The sequence below is a fragment of the Ctenopharyngodon idella genome, chromosome 6, assembly GCF_019924925.1.
Source record: "Ctenopharyngodon idella isolate HZGC_01 chromosome 6, HZGC01, whole genome shotgun sequence".
Lineage (NCBI taxonomy): Eukaryota > Metazoa > Chordata > Actinopteri > Cypriniformes > Xenocyprididae > Ctenopharyngodon > Ctenopharyngodon idella.
Genome location: NC_067225.1, coordinates 30175784 through 30202320, shown reverse-complemented (window position 1 = coordinate 30202320; position 26537 = coordinate 30175784). Strand labels below are relative to the sequence as shown.

At 35.9% G+C, this 26537-nt stretch overlaps 1 protein-coding gene across 1 annotated transcript in view; it reads left to right on the top strand.

The window, feature by feature from the left end:
• Positions 1-26537, top strand: part of ptprt (protein tyrosine phosphatase receptor type T) — a 243250-nt gene that overhangs the window by 110981 nt on the left and 105732 nt on the right. Inside the window, exon 8 of the mRNA XM_051897436.1 lies at positions 22218-22514. Coding sequence (XP_051753396.1) covers positions 22218-22514 — 297 coding nt within the window. The remainder of the gene's footprint in view (positions 1-22217; positions 22515-26537) is intronic.

Here is a 26537-nt window from a genome sequence, read left to right as displayed (position 1 = left end):
TGTTTTCATTCTTTGACATGAGCATGCATACATGTATGTGCATGTGCAAGTGCTCACACATTGTCTCGCATAAGTTCAGCTTGAAACTGATGGATGTCCGGGGTCATTCAGAATTGAATTGAGAGTTACTTTTAGATTCCTAGTCAAAGAAAAACAAACTTTGTCAAGACAAACTTGTTAAACTTGAATGTTGGCTTGACAAATACTTTTTTGAAAAAAGTTTAAAAATCTTGAAGTTACAAGGACAGACAGATAGACAGATAGTTGGTTGATTGATTGACTGACTGACTGACCGATTGATTGATTGATTGACTGACTGACTGACTGACCGATTGATTGATTGACTGAGTAATTGATTGACTGACTGACTGACTGACTGACTGATTGATTGACTGACTGACTGACTGACTGAATGAATGAATGAATGAATGAATGAATGAATGACTGACTGACTGATTGATTGATTGATTGATTGACTGACGACTGATTAAATGACTGATTGACTGATTAATTGATTGATTGATTGTTCGATTGATTGACTGATTGTCTGATTGATTCAACTCATTTCAAGTCATGAATTGAAAGGGAGCCAATTCTTCAATTCTGAATTTTGCACAACTCTGTTCCCTTCAAATTTGGCCTCTGTTTTTTATAACATGTTAGGCTTCGAAAGTGCTAGATGTGAAGATTACCTTGAAAATGTCACAATTTGATTTGGACAATCCATATTTCAAAAAAGTAGTTAAAAATCCCTGTTCTGGTGTGATGTGCACTGCACTTCTGGTTGTATTAAAGCAAAAAATGTGTAGTAAAGTTGAAGGTGTGTTGATGAAAGAATTTTCACCATCCCTTTTCTGTTCTTTTTTTGTTTTTTTTTTTGTTTTTTTTTTAATTGTTCTAGAGTATTTAGCCATGCATATGTGTGTGTGTTGTGTATGTATGTGTGTGTGTGCTTGTTTCACATTTTTACTTGTCCAGGTGAGACTGTTCTGCATAATCAGTGTGTTCATGCCAGCTCACCGCAGGTAGCCGTCTATTAAATATATACACACACTCGCACACATTTCTGATCCAATGAAGTTGCTTCCAGCCGACAGCACTGATCTTCCTTGTCCTTCCAATTCAATTTTTCTCCTCCGCTCTGCAGCACAGGAGCTCTATTGGTATGCTAATACAGTCACACAGAAGTGTGTCCTCTTTAAAATACACCAGCAGACTGGAGGGTGTCATTGTATGCGTACAGAAACACACACACATACATCTTGAGTTTCTGTTTCAATATTTACTCAGAAATTCAAGGATGCTATTACATGTAAACAATACGGCTGCTATACTTAGTGCAGGGATTTGTACACCCCCAACCCTGTAACAATAATCAGAACAACTTAGCAACCACATAGCAATGACCTGTCAATCATTCACAACACCTTAGCAACTGCATAATGCATTCTCTTTAATTTTCCTGTGTGTATGTTTACAAGCAATGTCCCCACTTTATATTGTACAAGACCCTACAAACACAGACCCTGCAACACCTAATGTTTGTGTTTTACCTTCATACTCCTTCTTTAATGGAACAAAACCGCTGCTGTCACCGGTGACACGCTGCCCTTGAGATTCAAGCTGCAGCCCACCTAATGAGCTGGAAGCCACGCTTCTAACTCACATGATTCTGACTCTTGCCCGCAGCACAACGGGTTCTTCAACTTTTGGAGTATAAGGGTCCAGTTGGCATTCAGGTACCACAAAAAAAATGTCTACAGCTTTATTAAAGATCCACACTGTCTAAAATTGCTGATATAGCAGGAGAGTTTCAGGGAAAATAAGAGCGGGAGAGGTCAAAGAACGCAATGATAAGGCTGATTGCAGCACCCATCAAAGCCTCGTGAGCCACGTTTGTGTGTGGAGATCAATGTGAAATCCACTGTCAGCTTTCATCGCATCAGGCAGGGAGGCATTTTAGGAATGAGAGGACAGGACAGACAGAGGGATTGGCGAGAGGTGAAGCGTGACGGAAAGAACATGTGTTTATGAAGTGACGGCACTGTCTACCTGTCACACACGCATGCGCGCACACACAGTGGTGCGCATCTGTCACACAGCACTGATTAGAGCAGACAGGTGTGGAGGTGCTGGTCAGGTGAGGCCTGCTTGAGGAAGTGAGTGTGTGTGTTTGTGTGTGTGATGCAGGAAAGTTACTGGGTCATGACAAAGGATGAGCACACACTCTTCAGGGCTCTTGTTTTGGTATTGGACATGCTTCAGTTATTATTACCCATGAGTCAATGCAGGGTGTCAAACTGACACACGCTAGAGAATTTTATATAAAGTCACCATGAAATTAAAATTTTTTGGCTTTTAGTACGAATATGTATAGCCTTAAGCGTTCAGAACTTACAGTCTTTCACTTGCACATGACATGATGACATCAGATTTTCTGTCCAATCAAATGCTCTCTAGAATCTATAGCTTCTCGTCTCCTACATTACAAATAAACGCTGAAGCTGTGGCTAATATCAGTCACTTGTTCACACATTTACTGTTTTCTACATGGTGAATGGCACATAGTGCACTATGTAGGGGATAGGGAACGATTCAGACAGTGTAAATATGCTTTCCATTGAGGTGAATGAAGTCTGGTTTCACGTTAGTGTCATGCGAACCGCCGCAGCGCACACACAGTCTGCTCCGGTCCAGAGACACGATAGCATGGAGCAGATGATATGCGCAAGTCGGCGCAGATCACAAAAACATGTTGGAACCATTTGAATTCTGCACAGAATGCTGTATTTTAAAGCGATTTGGAGGATTAGGAGGAGAAACGGATAGATATTAGAAGGAAACTGAGGCTTTACCAAGCTCAACAGCTCTGGTTGAGCTGTGATATAAACTAAACGCTATTGGCTATTTAAAAAAAAGGGAGGAGCTGTTCGATATGCCCCGCCCTTTGTTCCTGTTTCAGTGGAAATTACGTCAACACATTGAAAAATGCTGGGCATTCCAGGGCCTTTAAAAGTGTGTTAAACCATAGAAACCCGAGCATTGATTATGTATTTTTCTGTTTCCCCATTAAAGTTTGTAGAAAGTCACTGTTCGTTTGTTTCTAATTTAAATTTTAAATGTAATTTTAAAATAAATTAATACTTTTATTTAGCAAGAATCCATTAAATTGATCAAAATTTGAACAGTAAAGAATTTTACATTGATACAAAAGATCTATTTTGAATAAATGCTGTTTTTTGTCATCTTTAGATTCGTCAAAGAATACTTTAAAAAAGCGTTGTGGTTTCCACAAAAAATGTTAAGCAGCACAACTGTTTTCAGCATTGATAATATCAAGAAATGTTTCTTAAACACCATATTAGAATGATTTTTGAAGGATCATGTGATACTGGAGTAATGGCTGCTAAAAATGATCTTTGTCATCAAAGGAATAAATTACATTTAAAATATATTCAAGTGTAAAACAGTTATTTTAAATTGTAATAATATTTCACAATATTACTATAGATAGGTTATCTATTCCAGTATACCTCAGATTTATGCCAACTAATCTGGCCTCTCAAGTAGGCCATGATCAAAGAAAGGCACCCAATATCCATCTGATATTGACTCAGTAATATTAATATTGTTCGCGTGGAGGAAGTTTTGGATAAGATGAAAATGCTGTTGACAGTTGGGATCTATTACAATAACTTTCCTGCAGTTCAGCCTCTCATCCACAGCACTGCTGCAATCCTTCAGGGAAATATCTGCAGTTTCACAGACTTAATAGCAGGATTCATACGGAAAGATAAATAATATTGCTCTTTCTTCCATTTTTCTTTTTTCCTTCTGTCCTATCATGCTGTCTTTTTTTGTTTATTAATACATCCATTTAATTTTGTCATTAATTTAGTCTTCCTTCCTTCCTTCCTTCCTTCCTTCCTTCCTTCCTTCCTTCCTTCCTTCCTTCCTTCCTTCCACGCCTGCTTTCTTTGTACCATTCTACATCTTCCCCTCTGCCATTTTGTTTTTTGTCCTGCTCTATCACCCTCTGTGGCACAGACATATTCAGGTGTGAAGATCTCTCGTCAGTCCATTCTTTCTCTTCCATCCAGTACAAATGATGGATAGACTTTAGTCCTCTGCTTGACTCTCCAGCAAAGTGTATTTATTTGAATATATTTCCACATCGCTCATGATAAATCTTTATCCTCTGCAGGGGCAGGAAGATGGAGGTGATAATGTGTGTGTTCTTAATTGCTGAATATCCATTGAAGTGACTGTGCTGCTCTTAATATTTAATACAGCAGTTTTTCAAAAAAAAAAAAAAAGCTCTCAGTGGCAATATCTCATCTTTTCATCCCTCGCTATAAATTCTACACTGAGATCTTAAAGCAAATTTACTCTACCTGTAAAGGACCGTTCTTAATCATCCTTTTCTGCTTTTTGTGGAAAAGCAGGACGTCCACACACACGCACACATGTCTAAGGTCAATTACCGTCCCCTCTCTAGCCTGAAACCTTGAGATAAAGCCTGTCATAAAGAACCTCTTTGATTTGCTGTGGCCTTTGGGACTCTTTTTTGTTAAATTTACGACATTTTAAAACACCTCCGCTTTACGAGTTAATTACCAACATATTTCTGAGTTAGAGGGCCTAATGTGTCTTCTGGCTTATGTCCTAACATTATGAACGAATATGCTCTGAGATATCTGCACTCTGCATTCCATCAGTTAATGATATTATATATATGCAGAGATTCAGGCAGCTTGAAATGTCCTTTACTGTCTTTAGCACTGTTTGTATGGAATCAGTGGGTATCTATGGCTGATACCTTTAATGTCTAATGTTTAATGTTTAATACCTGTAATTCAATGTCATTTTATCAAACCAGGAAAAAAGAGTGGTTTGTAATGCGTTTTTTTGTGAAAAAATGTAGTTAGAGGCACATTTTTCCAATGAGTCTATGTTGAAATTTTTTCATGTACTTGATTTAAAATTAATTAAAATTAATACAATTTTATTTGTTCTGAAACAAGCCAATTTTGTGCCAAATATCCAGTTTCTCATTATCAGGCTAAGTTTCAAATAGTAGCCCTGTGGCACTTATCGGAAGTCAAAGATGAGTTTCAAAAATGTTTTGCCCATTTCCTCTTAAACTCAGAGTTGGCAATTCAGATGGGAATTAAATCAAACAGGTGTAGGTAAATCAGCATAGACTTTTTTCCCTGCATAATGGGTGTAAAAAGGGGGACATTTTAATTTCAGGCAGCAATAAAATCACCTATTAGCTCCTGTAGATACTAAAATGACCTCATGGAAACCAATTACAGTCTCAATGGGACTTTTGTCATGTATCACTGGACGTCAGCGGATGACATACCTGTGCACTATTGTCTTAACTGAATGAAAATAGGAGTTTGCCCAGTAAAGGAAAACACAGCCTTATCATTATCAGTGGGAGGTTTTTGTAATGGATTTTCAACTTTAGGATAAAATGCAGTTGCATGATAAAATGTGAGTGGAACCTTACAGTGACAGAATGGTAATAAAAGTTGACTGTCTTGGTAGTGGTGCAGTATTTTTAATGTTAATACCACAGTTATCATGTGCATAGACAACTTCATGTAAGACATTTCTATGTTAACTGCCTGAAGAGTGTTCTGTGACAAAAACATTGTTTGTTTGTTGTTTAGTCAATGGCATGAGTTTGGGGGCGGAGCTACTGTACATGTTTGTAGTAATAATGATCTAATAATGATCACCTAGTAACCACCTTACATTTATAAAGCATGGACATTTTTATTTCTTGATCACTGTAGTTTTCTTTGTGGTGGTGTATATTAGAGATGTTGTTATTTAAGAAAAATGTTCTATGCATCCAGCTTTCTTAAAGTGAATTGTCTCTTTTTAATAAGGCAAGCTAATGAGGCAGGAGAGAAAAGTAGAGGAGATTTCTGTATCGGAACAGAGCAGGCACATAGATACGCTGTATTGTCTTTCCTAGCACGTCGGGCGGTCACGGTGCAGAGATGGTGAATAATGCACAGGGGGCAGAGAGAGAGGATGGAGATAGACAAGTGTGGAAAGAAAGAGAGATAGAAACTTTGTTTTTTGTGATTCTAAAGTTGATTTGGTTTTGTGAGGCCTTGGCAGCGGAGCCTATGGCAGGGATTATGTTTAAAGGGATAGTTCACCCAAAAATGGAAATTTTGTCATCATTTACTCACCCTCATGTTGTTCCAAACTGGTGTTTCTTTCTTCTGTTGAACACAAAAGAAGATATTTTAAAGAATGTTGGTAAGAAAGTTGACGGTAGCCATTGACATCCATAGTATTTTTTTTCCTACTGTGGAAGTCAATGGAAGTCATTGGAAGTCAATAGCTACCCTCAACTGTTTGTTTGATTGACACAGAACTAATACCAAGACTAAGACTAAATTAAAAAAAAGAAATAAATGAAGAAAATGAACACTAAGTCACTGATATCAAACCTCATTGGTTAATATTGACATGCATCTTGATGTGTCGTATTCAAATGTATGCAAATATAATTTGAGTGCTATGGCAGAGCAGAACAGTTTTAGAGAATGTATATATATATATAATTTGGTCTGTTCTTCACAAAGCTATAGCTTCAAAAGACTTGGAAAATCATATGGGTTTGGAGCAACATAAGGCTGAGTAAATGATGATAGAATGTCATTTTCAGGTGAACTGTGCCTTTAAAAGTATGTCCATATAATATTACAGACCTCTTAGCATGCATAAGGCCTTTCTACACCTGTTTCTGTAATGCAGTAAGCTTGTGTACTTTAAGTGCTCACAGTATACTAACAGGAGCTGTAAATCTCTCTTGTGCCACGTTTGAGGCCCCATCACACACCATTTGCCAAACACGGTATCCTCCCGCCCCCCTGAGCAACATCAGAATACATTGTATGTCTGCTCGAGTTTTTGATGGTTGATCACACCCTCAGATTGCCCTCTGGGAGATGTTCTCTGAATTACAATACAGTTGCTGTTCTGTATTTTACATCAGCTGTAGTAGTTCCCCTCTCACTCTGTCATCACAATCTCTCTTTCCGAATGAGTGGGACTGAAGGGATTGAGCTCCTAAAAGACTTGTATTTAAAGGAATGCTCCGGGTTCAAAACAACCTAAGCTCTGTTGACAGCATGTGTAACATGCCATAGACGATTAGCACAGAGAATAATTATGAAGTGTCCCTCAGTTTGTAAAAACAAGCAAAAACTGTACAGTAATGCACTTACTATGGAAGCCTATTGATGCTTTTAAGAGGGTTTAAAAGAAATATGCAAAAAATTATTTTTGTTATTTTTGAATTGTCTCTAAATTATCTTTTAGGTTGTGGGACTACTTTTCTAGGTGGATGAATTGACAATTCCTGTGATTTTTCTCCATGTAAACAGTGTTTGCACATATCATTTGAAAGTTACCAGGTTTATTGGCTTTAGATGGTCATGACGGGAGTTGAAATATTGCACATAACTTACAAAAGACAAGGTTGGTAAGTGATTTTTATCACACTAGCATTATATTAATATTTATATTTTTATATCAATAAAATATATTATATTTTGTGTTTAAGTCTTTGACAATATGTAAATTATATACTTATAAATATAAATATACATACAAATAAAATTATATAAAAAAATATTTTTAAATAAATTCTGTTCATTTAAACTTTCTATTCTTAAAAGAATCCTGAAAAAGGATTCACGGTTTCAACAAAAAAGTAAGCTGTTTTCAACATTGATCACAATTCTTGAGCAGCAAATCAGCATATTAGAATGATTTCTGAAGGATCATGTGACACTGAAGACTGGAGTAAATGATGCTGAAAATTCATTTTAAAATATTTTCAAATAGAAAGCAGTCATTTTAAATTGTAATACACAATATCATTGTTTTGTAAATCCTTTATTCTGCTCTAATAATTGCAAATGTGATTTTTGTCTGTTAAAATGACTTTTTGTGGTAATCAGTGACTTATATTGAACCTTAGGAATTCCTGATTAAAAAAACTCATTATTTTAACTCGTCCCCTGAGTAGCAGATATATTGTTTGTTGTATATTATTTGGTTTTATTCCCCTATTCTTAAGTTTTGGGGGTTTCTGGTAAGAGTTGGTACTCAGTAATATCAGGTGATATTATTCAAAGATTCATTTTGAAGAAACTAATGAATGTTATTGTGAATTTGTTTTGACTTGAACATAAGACTTGGGTGAGAAACAGAGGGAGAAATACTGAGGAGAGAAGAGGAGGAGAAGAAAAACATCCAGCATAAATATTAATTTTTCTTTTGTTCAACAAAAGTGACCCAATCGGATCCTCAGCGGAATCCAATTCCCCTCAAATACCGTTGTTATTCATATCCTGCCTCTATATATTAACATGGAATACTTCAAAACAGAATCACAGCAATCCCTCTGGATCATGGGAAATGTGGATTTACCACATTTGTTGATTTCAAACAAATTGGATTTAACTGGCATCTGTGGACATAAATCAAACATTAACAATGAATAAATCAATATGTTTACTACAAGGGACAAATATAGAATGGTTATTGTAAACACATTGGAAAGAGAGCGGGAAACCATGTTAAAAATGATCCGCAGTCCATTTTTTTTCTCCTAGTTGCACTGTTGTTTAAATGAAATTATTTTTTTTCTCTCCAAAGTGGTTGTCAAGCTTTTATTTGTTTGCATTGCATATTAAAATAAAATGCTGGAAATGAAATAGATGACAATATATCAAACAAGGAGAATTATGAGTGTAATTGCTGCAAATAGCCACAGATATCTCAGTCTCACACAAGACTGCTCTAGAGAGAAGGAGATAAATGAAGAATTTCAAATAATTTGGAAATACAGCCACTGTTTCAGTAATGGAAATGAGAGGAAAATGTACTTTTCCTTAATTAATTTGAACGTCTTATAGAGGGAGGACGAGGCGGTTTGCTTGTTGGGAGAGTAGCGCCCACTGGGCACCAACATACGGAGGCTGTGTTTAGCTTTGGGTGACGTTTAATGAACTTCTCATGATTATGAGTTCCAATACCAAAAATAGCCCCCAAAGGACCCCCGTATCTACAGGAGAAGCAGACTTTGTGATGTAGCTCTAGGTTATATCCCACTGTGATTCGGACTTACAGCACTGTGTTCACATTAGCCTCTCTGACAGCCAGATGTTTTTCGAGACTGGAATCATGTTTTTTTGTAGGCCTGGCCTTAGGCCATCTTTCCATTTTGATGGGCCTACAAACATAGAATAATGAAAAAATTTGAGAGAGAGAGAAGAAGAGGGTGGCATTAATTACTCGTCCATGAATAATGCAGCTTTGCTTGTCAGATGAAGGCTTTCAGTAATCTTGGGGTCATTATCAGTTGCTTTAAAATGAGCTTGTTTGCAGCATTCCTCTTCCCAAATTAGTGCGGAAATTGAGTCTCTAGATCTACACTGTTCAAAAGTTCGGGGTCATTAAGATTTTCCAGTGTTTTTCAAAGTCTCTTATGCTCACCAAGACTGCATTATTTGATCAAAAATGCAGTGAAAACAGCAATTATTTTGAAAACAGTCCATAATTCCAGTCAATAAGTCATTTAATAGGGCTCAACTATAAGGATGTCCTACTGACCTAGACCTGCGTTGCCACTGAAAAGTTTTCACTCATTGATCTTGTACATCTAAATTTTTTTATGCCTTGCAAATTTAAAAGTTTTATTTTCTGTGATTTATTCTACATTACTGATTCCAATTCTTTTCATTTTTCACCAAGATAATTAGCTGGCTAATATAGATAGCTGGCTAAGTTTGCAAAAATGATTTGCTATGGTCTTATAAATATTAGTAAAAAACAATAATGAATCAAGAATTAGTGGTAACACTTTAGTATAGGGAACATGTGAACATTCACTATTAACTATGACTTTTCCCTCAATAAACTCCTAATTTACTGCTTATTAATAGTTAGTAAGTTAGATGTTAAGTTTAGGTATTGGGTAGGATTAAGAATGTAGAATAAGGTCATGCAGAATAAGGCATTAATATGTGCTTAATAATTACTAATAAATAGGCAATATTCTAGTAATATGCATGCTAATAAGCAACTAGTTAAAAGACCCTAAAATAAAGTGTTACCAAAATTACTATACTGCTGGCTTAAAATAAACCGAAAATATGCTGAAAATTAAAATTACACACAGAATTACTCAAGTAACAACACAGTAATAATCAAAAGGTGAACATTTATTTACCCCTTAGCATTCCTGTAAAATGTGCCTAAAACACCTAAAATGGCATACCCAAAGTAAATTGCATGCTGTTCTTGAACCATTTGGATTATATGCATGGTTTTGGTCTCTTTTGAAAGGTAGACTTTGAATTCTTCAGATTTATTCAAAAATGAACATTAGTACCAAATGTATTTTGCTATTTTGCCTTTAATATCTTCAAATCCCTAATTACACCTTTGAAATATATAATTGTGATGATCACCTTAGCTAACACCACTGTTAAAAATGTTATGAATTTAAAAATGAAATGATGCCATTTTTATTCATTAGATCAACCATGAAATCAGCAGGGAAGTTAGCAGGGAATGATAAATTTGGCTTCATCCACATTGATAAAGTAACATTTTTAGTCTTTCTTTCTCTATATATGTCTTCCGTTCTACTCTGCATGACTATATTTGGACCCGTCAACCAGATGCACTATGGGTTTTGGTGCGCCACATTATAAAATGAGACGTTAGCGAGCAGGTACATAAGCTGTCAATGACAATGTCAGATTCTCAGCATGCAAAAAATGAGGAATCATTATTAACCAGCGCAGGCAGACTTGGGTGGTACGTTCACTGCAGTACATTAAAAGAGTAACAATGATTTAATCGTCAACTCTTCTGTGAATTGTTTCCAGGCAACCTATCTTAAATGTAATGATCTCAGTTTGATGAAAGAACTGGAAGAAGAGTTAAAAGAGAGATGCAGACGAGGCGGTGCAGCATGGGGGGCTGCAAGTGGAGAGTTTTGCTGCACTGTCAGATTTTTTTGTCTGGAAAAGTGAAATGTATTCACAGAGGATGATGTTTCGTAAGACATATCAGCTGGTGTTCTCTTTCATTTTAATGGTGCATTTTGTTCATGTTGCTTTTGCCTGAATCGACCTTTTGTTTAAAGATCAACAGATCTGTGCAGGGATTAGAGAGTTAGATCTCCAAATGACTGAGAGAGATGCTAGATGGGGGGCTTACCTTGAGGGGAATGGCTGGATGACGAGCGGTTTGACTGGAGAGCAGGAAAACAATGTGAAGAAAGAGAGTTGGAAGGGAAAAGCGAGCACAGCCCTCTTCTTTAGTTCCCTTTGGAGCTGTCACCCTGTCTTGACATGCATGGCTGCAGATAGCATGCTGACCAGAGGAGGCTGACAGGTGGAGCTGCCCCCCTCATTCAGGCTTCCAGAAACACCTCCAAAATACACGACGTTGGGCACAACCATTAAAGTGTGTCCAAAAATGACAGAGAAGGGGAAACAAAGAAATGTGAAAGTTTCCTTCTCAGCAGACAGGAATAAATAGAATGCAGTGAAAATGAAATTCTGTTTGTTGTTGGCTTGTAAAACATTTCAAAACCGTATAATGTTATTATTAATGCTGCATGCACTGTAAACAGCATGAAATGTTTTGAATAAAATCAAAGTGGTATAAGTTACAACTTACAGTCACTCCAGAAGTATATGGACACTTGCAAATGTCATTGCATTAGATATAAAATACAAATAGCAAACCAAGTGGCATTTTTTCAAAAAGAAAATGAGCATAAGCATACTTTTGAATTTAAGAAAACAGTCTTTCTGACTGATTCAAACTGGTAACTTGTCTATTTGAACTATTGATTAAAAGAACCGGCTCATAAGAGTCATTTGTTTTGGGAATTGGGTGAGACCGGTCACCATATGTTTTTGATTCACTAAAAAGACTTGTGAGAGTCATTTGTTCATGAAAAAGACTACACCATTCTATATCACATTCAGTATCTAACGCAATGGCATACAAGTGTCCAAATACTTTATGGGTCTGCTGTAGTTTCTGTTCATTGCACTTTATTCAACAATTTTACATCATAAGGAAAATTGAGCTGCGATTCTGAAAACCCAGAGTTTTTTCCTTCACACATTTTGGTGGATTGTAACAAAGATACTGCTATAAAGATGCAATCATTTTTTACAATTGATTTTTATTACTCTTTTAGAGCTTTGAGTTAATATCACAGATCTACTATCTACTGAGGCGTTTGGGTCCTTTGAGACTCAGACTGCTCAGAGTGACTTCATAATTCACGCATAGCAATGTGCTCCTTGGCCTTTTCCAGTCGAGGTCATCTGAGACAGAAAGGTCTTTCTCTCTCGATAGGAGGGGAATAGCAATATTGTAACCTTTTTCAGCCTTTGATTGAACGGCCAATTAAAATTTATATCATGTAACTTCATACTAGCACCATTGCAGCTGAAGTATTTGTCCCTAAGTACATTATTTCTTCAGAAATAATAACAACTAATGAGATGTTTGCTGAAATGACACAATCTGCACTTTTATGCACAAATTCCTTAGTTTTTAGTTTTTCAGTCTAACAGTGAGCTGAATGAAATGCAGCCATGTTCTGAAGATGTCCTCTTATTGTAGTCAAGTCTTTGGTTTGGCTTTTGTTGTGAATTTTTGAAGAGAAAACTTAGATAAACTACTTGACCTAACTAATCAACTAGTCGACTATCTCGACCCATCTCTAGCCCAATTAAATGAGTTTAGTTTTCATTTGACACTCTAGAAATGGAAGGTCAAGTTGAGCGCAGTGCATTCTGGGATACAGTATACTACACATTTTTGCAAAGAACATAGGTCAATGATGCATGACAATTTGCATACTGTGCTTGCCAAGAAATAGTGCAAAGTGTGTCATAAGCTGATATGCAAATTTAATGCAGTTAATTGAATCAAGGGTTTTCAAATTGTGGGTCACAGAGCTAATCATGATATTGCTTAGTGCTTAGATTTTCAAATTGCAAAGGCTGCAATTTAATTATAGATATACATGCGCTACTTGTTTCCAATGGAAGCACAGCGCTGTTGTCTCTCAGAGACATGGTCATAAGAGTTTGTTGTTTGCATTCCTTTGTTTACATTTGGATACCTACCAGCACATATGGAAAATATGTCTCAGTCTGCAAAAAGCATTTCACGTGTACACACACGCAACGAGCATGAGAGCGTTTTCTGTGCTGAACACCGCCATGAGCTTAACAACTCTCACAGCGTGCATTACAGTTCATATCCAGACACTCATATACATTTAACATCTGAAAATGAAGAAATTAAAATATAAATATTAGTATTGAAATTTTACAGTTTTACTTTAAAATAAAATTATTATTATTATTAAATACTCAATTCTGTCATATAAAACTTTTGATTAAGATGAAGTACTTCTAGACCACCCCCCATCTCAAATATTTTGTTGGGTCTTGAGATAGATTATACATGTCTCGGTGGGTCTTGGAATGGAAAAGTTTGAGAACCTCTGTATTAAAGTAGTGCTGTCACGGTACCAAAATTCCAGTAGTCGGTACCAATACCATTAAAATTTTACGGTTCTCTGTACCAATTTCGGTACCACAGGAAAATCTGTTGAAACTATTTTACTATTTTATTTAACTAGCCTATTTTTAAAAACATATTAAATATGATGGTAATCATACATATAAATATTTGGAGCGTGTGTGTTTATGTTTGTGTGTGTATATATACCTCAATGGAATAAATTTTGAAATATGAAAAAAGAAATAAACAAATGCTAAAAACATCTATTTTGAAACAGACGTGCGTGTTTATTTGAGCTATTCCTTCAGTGAAACGACACACTACAGCCCGTAAAACTGTGAAATAAATATCAGTAAATAATGGTAACCTAAATAATAAGAAATTGAAGTATTATTCTAAAAAACATTTGTTTTTTATTTCCACACAAAGATGCATCATATAGCCGCTCTGCGCTTTGAGAGGGATGTGGGACACGAGCAGAAAAAAGAGACCATATCTCTTTAATAATATCTTCATGTTATCTCCTGATGTTACAAGCAACTGACACTTGTTGTAAAAGGTCTGAAGAGCGAGTTTTATCTTCAGACATTCAGGCTATGTTTGATTTTGTGCTGCCAGAGAAAGCGAAAGTAAAAATCACCGGCGTGTGTGAAACACGCTATACAAATAAACTTGACGCACCTTATGAAGTCTAATAACAAGCACAAACTGTGTTAAATACAAATTGACATGCAAGCAAAAAGGTTTCTGTCCTACTGTGTTTTTTCTACTTTACCACAGTAAAGAATGCAAATATAATAGGCCAAATTAAAAGCGAACCAAAGGAAGAAACGTTTATAATCCCCTGTGTGAGTGAAGATTTGGGAAAAGAAACAGAGATTCCATGTTCAGTGGAATAGCTAATGGAATATCATTCAATTCTCTGCTCATCGGGTGACAAGATCGCGATTCGCAAAACAGAATACAAGGCCGGCAAAGCTTAAATGTATGGACTCACATACCTCTCTCATTCGGCATGAACCAAAATGTTTCCATAGCTGCGATGTCACATTTAACTGCTAACCTGTTAGCCTATTTCGTGTCATATTCACGTAAAATACTGGCACAGCCCTATCAGTGGGTACCGAATGTACCCGGATACTCGGCACGATACTACAGAAATGCTGGTATCGTCACGTTTTCAAAATTTAAGTACCGACTTGGTACCGAAGTACCAGTACTTTTGACAACACTATATTGAGCCATAAAGCATCTATGTTAATTATACTTTCTGTTTGCCAAGCATATGTTGAGAAGATTACGCATGTGTGCATTAATATCTTTATGCTAATTATAATGTCTTTTTGCAGTGTAGAGAAAACAATCATGATGATGGAATTAAATAGTGTGACATTGAATATGCATGTAAATGGGTTGAATAATGTGATGTTTTGGATTTATTCTCATCTTTGCATCACAGTGGGCTGATACTGTATATGCATGTGACTGGCTTATTTATTTTTTTTTTTTTTTGCAGTGAACAGCTTTCACAGTTTTCTTGTAGTAATTTAAGTTGCTTATTTCCTGGCTTTTCATGAAGCCTAGGCCAGAAATCACTTCAACCCTGAACAAAAAGCAAAGGAGCAATCACCTCTGTGAGGAGACAAAGCTCAATTTTGTTTTATACGACAGTCAAATTGTCATGCACAAGCATGCAGAATTGCTTTGTGGGTTCAGAATGTGATTGTTCAGTTTCTTGGTCTGTAGAATTGGAGTTCTAAATGTTAGTTAAACTTTGTTCACACCCCAGAAATCCACACAAAAACACACCAGCGACCACCAAGCAAGCTCTCGTACGTCTTTTTTGTTGCGTGCTCCAACCTTTTCTGATTCAAAAGCTCTCCAAGTCTCTTCACAATCGCCCTCCGTCTCCCCCCTTTTGCAATAGATTGCTTACAAGCACTCCCATTCTTTCTATAATGTCCTGAAACCTCCTGCGGAGTTCATGAATATAAGCACTTTTCCCCTCCACTCTTATCCCAACTCCCACCGATCTGCTCTTCTCCTCGCCGCCCGCCGTTTGATATATCATGATCCTCGTTGCATGAAGTCATTACGGCAGGAAGTGGAGAGCGAGGCAGTTCACACTGTTTTGATCTTGGAAGGTTTAAATGATTGGAATCCTGGAGCTTATGATTGACTAGGGAAGAGGGAAGGGTGATTGCTTTTTCCCTGTCCAGCAACCAGTTGAAGACTGAACAATAACAAGACAGACTTGGAGGCATCTTTGGGGAATGGATTGTGTGAGGGTGTCTTATGGCTTTTTGTTTTATAACCCCTCTGTGTGTATTGTTTTTGTTTTGTTTTTTCTCTCTACAGATTTTCTTCCATTTTTGTTGTTTATTTTTATAGAAGCAATGCATCTCTCTGCTCCATGTCCATTTTTAACCCATTTATGACCACCAAGCACCAGTGGATGAAAGTTAAAATGGCTGTTTTCTGCAATTGTGGGAAATTGTACTCAGCATCTGACAAGAAAATCTTCAAATATTCAATTCAATATTATATGACCTTCAATATTATAAGACTGACTTAAAAAATCAGTAATATCCAAAAATCACTAATATTTTGCATTACCTTTGGTTTCATTATGACTTCATATTTACATTATTGTTGGGTCATTTTCAACTTTTATTGCAAATTTAAAACTTAAATTAGTGTGAGCTTTGTGAAATTAATTTAATTTGAGGCATATAAAATATGTTTCTTAAAATATAAAAATTATTGTGGTGGTGAAACCAATGAAAATGTTTGTAGGACAATTAAACATCTGAACTACAGGCCACAACACTGTCTTCAGATCAGATGACAATGATATCAAGTTGGGTCATCTGAAATATTGTGTTGTAAAGTGAGAAAATCCATCCGACCTCCTCTAATCATCTCAGAAGTTCCCATGGCAATGAGGTAACCTGAGAACAACAGAGTACATCACCTTACTTCACACTGGCTTGTTGTAGTTGTTCTCTGTAAAAAATAATATAATTTTTTTTTTTTTTTTTTTTTGTCAATGCAAAGGCTGCTTCTCCCCTTTCAGACCAACTGCTGTTCTCAACATCTTTCAGTTGTGGCAGCATTTTCTTCAGCTTTCTTTCTTTGTATTCAGTGTTCAGTGTGGATTTGTCTTCCTGTCTTTCAGTGAATTGTTTGGTTGACAAAGCAATCTCAGTTATTTGGGGATTTGAAGAGGTAGATCATTTTATTTTTTACAAATATAGAAGGAAAGAACAAAGATAAGCAAGAGAGAACTTTTTAAAAATGTGATTTCTAATGGTACCTGATGATAATACCATAATATTTTAATATATAGTAAGCTACTGAATGATTACCATATTCATATACAAAAATGTAAGTATTAACCAATAACACTGTTGGAAAGTTTGGGGTAAGTACAATGTTTTTGAAAGGAGTCTCTTTTGCTCATCAAGGCTGCATTTATTTGATCAAAAATACAGGAAAACAGTAATATTATGAAATATTTTTATAATTTAAAATAACTTTTTTCTATTTTAGTACATTTAAAATGTAATTTATTCCTGTGATGCAAAGCTGAATTTTCAGCATCATTACTGCAGTCTTCAGTGTCACATGATCCTTCAGAAATCATTGTAATATGCTGATTTGCTGTTTAAGAATGATTATTATCAATGTTGAAAACAGTTGTGATGTGCTTAATATTTTTGTGAAAACTGTGATACATTTTTTCAGGGTTTTTTGATTAATAGGAAGATCAAAAGAACAGCATTTATTTGAACATTTTGTAACATTATTTTTTTTTTTTTTTTGTAACTGACTCAAAAATTTTGAATGGTAGTGTATATCATGGTATTACCATAGTACCATTATGATACATGTTCCAAAAAATAAAAGAAAAAAAATCATATTTTTATGAAACATGTCCAGTACTACCACAGTGCTGATACATTTTAAGTTAGGTAGAAAAGGGAAAGGAAAAAGGATGTAATCAAGGGTTAATTTGTTTAGATAAATGCAAGCACTATGGAATAGACAGTATAGTGGCTGTTGGAGGTTATTGTGTACTACAGGATAAACCACAACAACAGCAAACCCACAAAGGGACAACCAGACAGACGGCAGTGTCGGCCTCACAGAGAGTATATTCCTTTTGATCTGCCGAGTCTATCTCTCCATTTCCCCTGTTCCCCTTCCACTTTTTTCCCTCAAGATCATCAGTGTGAAATCGCAACGTCTTCAAACCAAATGTATTTTGTTGCCTTTGAAACTGTTGCTGATGTTGCCAGCTGCTGCCGCTCGAAGAAATAGCTCACCCAAAAATGATGAAACCACTTACACACCCTCTTGTCGTTCCAAACCTGTATGAATTTATTTCTTCTGTGGAACACAAAAGGTTGAGTAAATGATGGCAAAATTATCATTTTTGGGTGAACTATCCCTTTAAATTCCACTTCTTTCCTCTATTCACATACTGAATGTACTGAATCGTGGGAAATTGCAACACAGCACTTTAAGGAAGCATCCTTTCCAGTATCCTCATGAAAATCGAGTTTTCCTCTTATATAACGCCCTTTAAAATGTTCAACTTTGCCACACAGTGACACTGGATCCTTCAGCATGCCCTTGGCTAAAATGCAGTAGCACAGTATGGCAGAACTTTGCTTTGCTTAGTGTTTTAGTGCTCAGTGTTGTAGTGAAGGTGAAAACTGCTTATGCTCAACCAGTATGTATGAGGAACTTCTATATGATGTCAATTGTCTTCAGTGTTTGTGACTTCTGCAGCCGTAGCTGTAAATGTAACCCGACATAAACGTCAAGTCCCAGCGTGATTCACAAACTCTCGCTTCACGCTGCGCAAAGTACAACAGTTTCATATGCATCACCTAATTGAAGAGAGAAGTTTTAAAGTTACATCCAGAGTTAAATGCTAAGTATTGTTTACTGCATCAACAAAAAACAGACAGTAATTAAAAAACACTCTGGAGAGAAACGACCCAACATCTGTTCCCAGTGTTAATCTAATTGATTTGAGTCATGTCACTGCATGGGGTGACTCGAGTCTTCAGGAGACTTTGGATATCAAATACTATAAATGCATTAATGGCACACAATGCATACTTCCTGTCCACATCCAATATTCTTTAATTGTGTTATGTGCTGTGAACACTTTCTTTTTCTTTTTTTGCAATGATTATAGCTTTGTTCCAAATCCTTGTGAGATGCCTACCAAGACAGCATTTCAAGGCATCATGTGTGGGATCAGTTTCATTATTAGTCACCTGTCATGCTCTATTGAGATAATCTTGAATTGCACCCTTATGACTGATATCTTGTCTTTGTTTATATCAAGGCAGCAGTCTTTGGCAATATACAGCAAAGCAGCTCACTGGGTTTTGGAGCAAAGCTTATATACAGTATTTTGTGTCCATCTACACTGACTTTTAACCTTTGATGGGTTTTTTCTTCAACTGGATGGAGATGTTTTTGAAAGTTGGTCATGTTTTTATGTAACTGATGGTGCGAGGGAAGGTTAGAGAGTTTTGAAGGCAAAATGCAACCTTGAACAAATATCAGAACATTTTCACTCAAGAAAAGACTCTTTAGGACTGTGATAATACATCTGTCAGCCTGCTGGTTCTTGTTTTCTGCTAGACTCCCAACGCCTCATATGGCCTCGGCCCACAGTTACATAAAAAAAATCTTGTTCTCATTATGTTGTGTGTTGTGTTGTATTGTGTTATTGTAATTAAGTATTTTTTATTTTTATTTAACAAATTTTAAAAACATGTAATTAAGTATTAATGGGTATTAAGTAATTTTTAAATAATTCAGTAAATCATTGTTTTTTTAATTTTTAAAATCATTTTACTATATAAATAATTTTTTATTCATTTTTTTATTTTATTTATCTTTCCTTTTTATTTTGTTTTATTTTATCTTATTTTTTACAGTTGTTTTTCCATTTGTTTTATACAGCAAATAACTGTTAAAAATGCTTTTATTTGGAAAAATGTCGTTTTCAATGCTCTATACTGATATCTAGAAAGCAGAGTGGCTGTTGGCCGATATATGATACTATTTCATTATGCGAATGAGCCATTTTGTTTTATTTCATTTTTTTACTGTTGTTGTTTTTCTGTTGTTGTTCATTCCCTGCCTCTGTTTTTCCCTCATCTGAATATCTCAGTTTAAAAAAACCCACGCAGCTGGGTATGGTGGACACCTATTGATATGTTTATTGCTTGCAGTTTCCTCTCTCGTTCCAGAGAGAGCGAGAGGGATGGTGGAGGTGTGATAAATGTTGCGGGGCGTTTGGGTCTGAAGAGATCGCGCCAAAGCAGCGCAGCAGCAGTACTGAAGATTGATTTCTCTTATGCAATTCTCCCCAACGTCTGCGATTAATGACCCTCTACGCTCGCCATCCATCAGCATCTCCCCGTGCTAAACTATACCAGCCCTCATCCAGGCTCCAAAAGCCCACCTATGGCACCACGGCGTACCCCGCGGCCGCGCATTAGCGTGTTGCTAATGCTCTTACATATTCACCTCTTTCTGTCAGATTAATGATGATACTGTTACCCCTCACCTGTCCACCAGGCAAATCCCCTACCCCTCCAACACCTCCCCTCAACAGGGGGCTACATGTTGGGCATGGACCCTCGCTGGCCGAGAGACTAAATATTGCTCTGTTGGACATATGTCTCTACTTTTATAGCCATTCTAGTGAGGCTTAGCCATGTAGGATTTACAGTCTCAAATCTGCTTAGATGACACCTTTAGATAAGAACCAACTCTGATTAAACATAGATTAGCTGTAATCTGGCTTTCAGGAATAAAAGATTTGGGGTTTGGGGTCATTTGTTGTTGTTTTTCAGTAATTTGCTCAGCGAAGATTAAGCAAAAGAGTTTACCAACAGTGCAAATGTCCCACAGAGGGCCTAAAATGAGGCTTTGCCTTCCTGTTTACTATTAATAACAGACAACAAAGCAGTTATGGATCTTTCTTTCTTTCTTTTTTTGTTTGACTTTCCTACCAATCTGTCTGGTTTTCTTGATCTTGAACACAATGCAGTTGAACACAATGCAGTTCAAACTTTGTAAGTCTAAGACTCCCATGTGTAGGAACCACTGATGACTGAGCCATTGAAGCTGAAAAACGCTGATGTCTGTCCTAGACGTGACACAATTCTCACAATGCTCAAATTGCTCTGCACACAAAAACTCTAAGAACTTTGAGAATGAAAGCGCCCTAAGAGAGCTGCCACGATGTAAACTATCTTAAGACGTTAAAACTCCTTTTCACATTCTGCTCCCTTAAGATTCATCCAAGGCCAAAGTCAAAAACCAGTCGCATGCCTCTTTTATGCTTTTCTTCTAATCTAGAGGAATTAGTGTGCAAGATTTTGTCCAACAACCCCACTGGATCCACTGGCGAGCCTCTGATACTGTTTGTTTTATTACTCAATATTGTTCTAGGATCTCATATACAACAGAGGATAGTTGTAATGCTTAGTTTTAGTATTTATTTGTTCAAAGTTCTTGCAATTTTGATTATTAAAAAAGTGGTGCTCCACTGAAACTGTTTTTCAAAGCTCTTTGATGACATCTAAAGAACATGTTGTCCAAATAATGCTGAGCTATAAGGGATGCCTATGCTGTAAGTTAACTGTGCAGTGAGACAGTCATTATGGTTTGTTTATGAAAATGACTCTGTCTTATGACCATCTATTATCTCACATAACCATACTTACCATATAAATAATGGTGTGAAATATTGATTACAGTTATTTACAATTATTTTGTTTTATGAGGAGGATTGTATAGAAATTTGACTGCAAACTGCAACAACTGATCAGTCAGAATCAAGTATTTCAGAGAACCATGTGATTATAATATTTAATGAGTTCCAATTAGTTGTTTTTAGACATTATACTTTTTAAAATATATACACTACCATTCAAAAATTTGGGAAATTAATATTTTATTCAGCAAGTATGCATTAAATTGTTCAAAACCAACATTACACTGTCACAAAAATGCTGTTCTTCTGAACTTCTATCATGGTTTCCACAAAAAATATTAAACAGCACAACTGTTTTCAACACTGATGAAAATAAGAAATGTTTCTTGATCGCCAAATCAGCATATAAGAATGATTTCTAAAGGATCATGTGACACTGAAGACTGGAGTAATGATTGAGCTTTGAAGTCATAGAAATAAATCACATTTTTAAATATATTCAAATAGAAATGTATCTTAAATTTTAATAATATTTCACAATATTACTTATTTACTGTATTTTTGATCAAATAAATGCAGCCTTGATGAGCATAAGAGGCTTCTTTCAAGAAGACATTAAAAAATATTACCAACCCCAAACGTTTGAAATGTTGTGTACATATATTACATACAAAATGTACATTATCCATTCAACATGTCTGTTGGTAGAGTATGGAACAAGGAAAAGAGGAAAAATATCTCTTTTGATAATTGTTCTGGTATATTGGCCCAATGTCAAGATGACCTTGTAATCAAAATGTCCCGTCAAATTTATCTCTGATCTTCCCTTTCTTCCTGTTTCTCCCCACAGATCCAGTCAACGGTCCCCAGAACGTGAACGTGGTGGACATCCGTGCCCGTCAGCTGACCCTGCAGTGGGAGACCTTTGGATATGCTGTGACACGCTGCCACAGTTTTAACCTGACCGTACAGTACCAGTATGTGTTCAACCAGCAGGAGTTTGCCGCTGAGGAGCTGATCCCAACCTCCTCTCATTACACTCTGAGGGGACTCAGGCCTTTCGTGACGGTCAGACTACGGCTGGTGCTGGCCAACCCTGAGGGCAGCAAGGAGAGCGAGGAGATCGTCAAACAGACAGAGGAAGACGGTGAGTTTGATTAAACGAGATGATGGAATAGGATAGATGTTGTAAGATACCAAACCTTTTATTGTTACTTCCTGTGGGATTCCGGCTTTAATAAAGGGGGGTCAGACCCACCAAACCCTCCACAATCTGCACCTTGACTTTCCAGTTTATAATGAGATTACTTCACTAATTACTGTGTCTTAACAGTAATCACATTACTGATGATCACTTATGACTTCATTTCTGAAACCATCAACCTTTAGCAGATGGACAACACAACATGCCATACTGTCTATCCGGTTGTAAATTGATACACGATTCGGTTGCTCAACAACAACAAAGCTGGAGAGTCTCACGCAGCCAAAATGAGGATTGTCAGTAACGGTGTTCAGCCTTACATTGTTCAAACTGGAGCCGGACACTGATGGAGAGACTCAGGAAGAAGTTACAACTTTTAGAATGCATCTGGACATTTCTGAATGTTTAGTGCATAAATATATGCAGTTTCTGTTGAGTTGATTCAACTAATTAACTAGCATCTGCCGTCATGTTAATCTTTTGTGCAAATCCAGCATTGAATTGACCTTCGTTTGTGAAGCAGTCCGGCGTAAAATGACGGCATGGCAACAACACTCTACTACAGCAACTCTTCCTCTGCTCTAAAGCAGCCCAACATGGCCTCACCCTCTTTGTTGCGTGTTCTCGGGGGCAGGGTTTATGTAAATTTTGGGGGTTGTGATGTCACCAACCCGGGAAGAAGCTTGTTGTAGTCCCTACCAGCCATTTGTTGTAGTCCTTAAAAAGCGATTTCTGTAAAAGAAAATATCTCCCTTTGCATTGAACTTTGAGCATTGTAACTTTGCAGATGTTGTTAATGATCAAACAGCAACACCAACTTAAGTTAAAAAAGTGAAATCATAATCAAGAACCACTTTAAATTTAGTGTTGCTGTCAATGCTGTCAAATTGAGTTCACAGATAAGTGAACAAACATTCAAAATATTTTTTTTTTCTTGTCTACAATTGAATCCATTTTGTCTCATTACAAATTAAACAAATTACAAATGCATTAATCATGTTTACATGGTTCACATGGTTCATTTCTTGTAAAAGAAGTTATAAAAGAAGACCTGACTGAACATTACCATGGCTACGTACTTAACAATAAATAAACAAATAAATAAATGGACATGTAATATTGATTTAAGTGGAAATTATTTTATATTGTGAAAAGAAAGAGACCGTGGAGTGCTATGAGAAACATAAAAGAAACAGTTAGTAGGAAATTGATTGCAAGGTACAACTATTGTGTTGTTAACATTTACTAACATTTTTTTTCTAAAGATCTTCATACTCGTTCTCTCTCTAATGAAACTTGTGCATTTATTTGAATGTTAACATTTAACCAATGTTGTATTCCCATTCTCATTCCGGAGAATGGGAATATATATTTCTATTTGTATACTGACAGCAAAACTCTCAAAACAGCTATATTTGAAATTGAATAGCAATTGTTATTTTCTTGATTTTTAATACCAAAACACAGGTTTAGCCTGTTGTGAGCATTGTGAGCATTAAAAATACATTGATTATCTTCTTCTCATTGAAATGATATCTTTTTACTTGAAGGTTGTTTGAGAAACCTTTTAAATGGAGCTTTGTTAGGTACAGAAATCATTAACACTGGTTTCCGGCATTTAATCTCACTAGATATTTGAATTAAACAAGTGTATTAACTACTAACCTTCGCTGGAAGAATGGCACATGTACAGAAAAGCTGGAGGTTAATGCTTCTGTACAGTGAAATAAAACACAGCAGGTGAGAACATCCTTTCATATAGCCAATATTTTGCATCAGGGACTAATGCTAATGTTGACAGTTGTAGCTTTTGGCAAGTTAGTTTCACAACATGCCTTGGCCATTTCCACATCCTCAAATGTGAAATTGGGAATCCCAGCCTATTATTTAAATTATCCCATGTTTTAATGACTCTTACTTCCAGTTCTTGAGGATTGAAGGGCCTTTGGTTTTGTTTATCAAGTCTTTGTATTGAAACGCTCACATGTTCTTTCCGGCTGAATGCAATCCTGAAGCTTTGTCAGAGTGCAGCGATGGAAATTCAGTGATCTTTTGGAAAGTACTATTCAATAGAGGTCATTCAAAACATCTTACTTTTGTGCTGTGGTCAAAAATAAACTATTTATAAGTGGTTTAAAAGCTGGCAAATGCTGTTCTTTGTTTCATTTATAGCCTAAGATGGAGTCTTACTGCTTTTCACTGACTTTCAGTATTTTTTAGATGTTATAAGAGCATTGATTAGAACAAAGAACAAATATGAAAAGAACAAAGAAAAGTCCTGTTTTTAGTGACAACAAAAGAAAAAAAAAGCTTTTTGCCTTTAATTAAACTATAATCTCACTGATGTCATTTTGTAATTAGAGTATCAGATTTGCAATTGCTTCTGGGGTTGTTTAATTGCTTATAAAACTATATGTGTGAATGTACAGTATACACACACATAGTTTTATGCAAATTTATTGGCAACACTTATTCCTAAAAGAGAATCATTTTTTTTTTAAAATTTAGTTTAGTTTTTGGCTGTGGTCAAGTTTGTATAAACCTAAGTTTTAGTTGCCTGTAGTATCGAGTTTGATTATTTACATAGGTATACATTATTCAAATGTTTGGGGTCGGTAAGATTTTTTAATGTTTAAAAAAATGTCTTTTGCTCACCAAGACTGCATTTATTTGATCAAAAATGGTAATATTGGGAAATATTATTAAAATCTAAAATTTACTCTCACCCTAATTGTAATCATTCTAATGATCAAGAAACATTTCTTATTACTATATACTTGTGTGAAAACATCGACACTTTTTTTTCAGGATTCTTTGATAAATAGACATTTCAAAAGAACAGCATTTATTTAAAATAGAGATTTGTAAATGTATTGGTCACTTTTGACCAATGTAATGCATCCTGAATAATTCATTTCTTAAAAAAAAAAAAAAAAAAAAAAATCAATAATTAAATAACTAGAAGCAGGTAAAGTGGGACACTTAACCCCAAGTTTTTGTATTTAGCATTTTTCCTTTCTCTAGACAGTAATGTTGATTTTTGTGAGGGGCTAAATCATATTTTAAAAAATACCATAGACAAATGATCTGTATTCACTCTTAATTTAGATTATATTTCCTAGTACTATTAACAGTTTGGTGCAGTTGTTGATTAGTTCAGGAAAGTTATTTCTGCTTAATTACTTACTATACTTTCATACTTTTGTGAACATTGGCTGTAGAAATGATTTTCATGTTTTAATAATGCATCCTCTCAGATCTCAGCAGTTGTAATGCTCACAGTGAAAGTGTTTGTATTAAAAGATATTAGATTGTCAGCATTGTGTATTTGGAGATTACTTCAGGTCTGTATAAAAGTCAGATTCACTCAGAGAAGTAAATGGAAACAGAATTGTTAGACCATAGTACTGCCCTGCTCTTCCTAAAGAAAAGCAACAAATATGAAACGAAGATGATGAAAGCCATCCTCCTTTAATCCATCTGTTTCATTGATGTGTTGCAGTTAAAAGGAAATCCTATCGTGGAGCATGTTAAAGCTTCACAGTCTGTGAAAAGACACAATGTTTCTCAGACGGAGAGAAGGTTTGCAAGCGGCGCTTAATTTGAAAATTTCCCAGAGGGAAGCTCTCAGCCTCCATTTACAATTAATTTCTCCCAGCTTGTTTTTAATGCTGTGCTATAAAACCGTGTGAAAATAAAGCCTGTTGTCAGGCCTTAGATTATTAGATTATAGCGTATAATTCAAACTCATCTCATTTTCTTTCAGATTTTCATTTTCATGTTCTGATGAGTCTGTTTTGATATGGATAGAACTCTTTTGGTTATTCAGTATCTGCTCTTGTCTGCCGCACTGATGTTTTTCCTTTTTTATGTTTTTTTTGCATATGAAAACCTATAATTGCTGTCCTTTGTGTTAGCAAATTGACAGACAGCTGCAACATATCAATAGTGAAGCAGTTTTGTCTC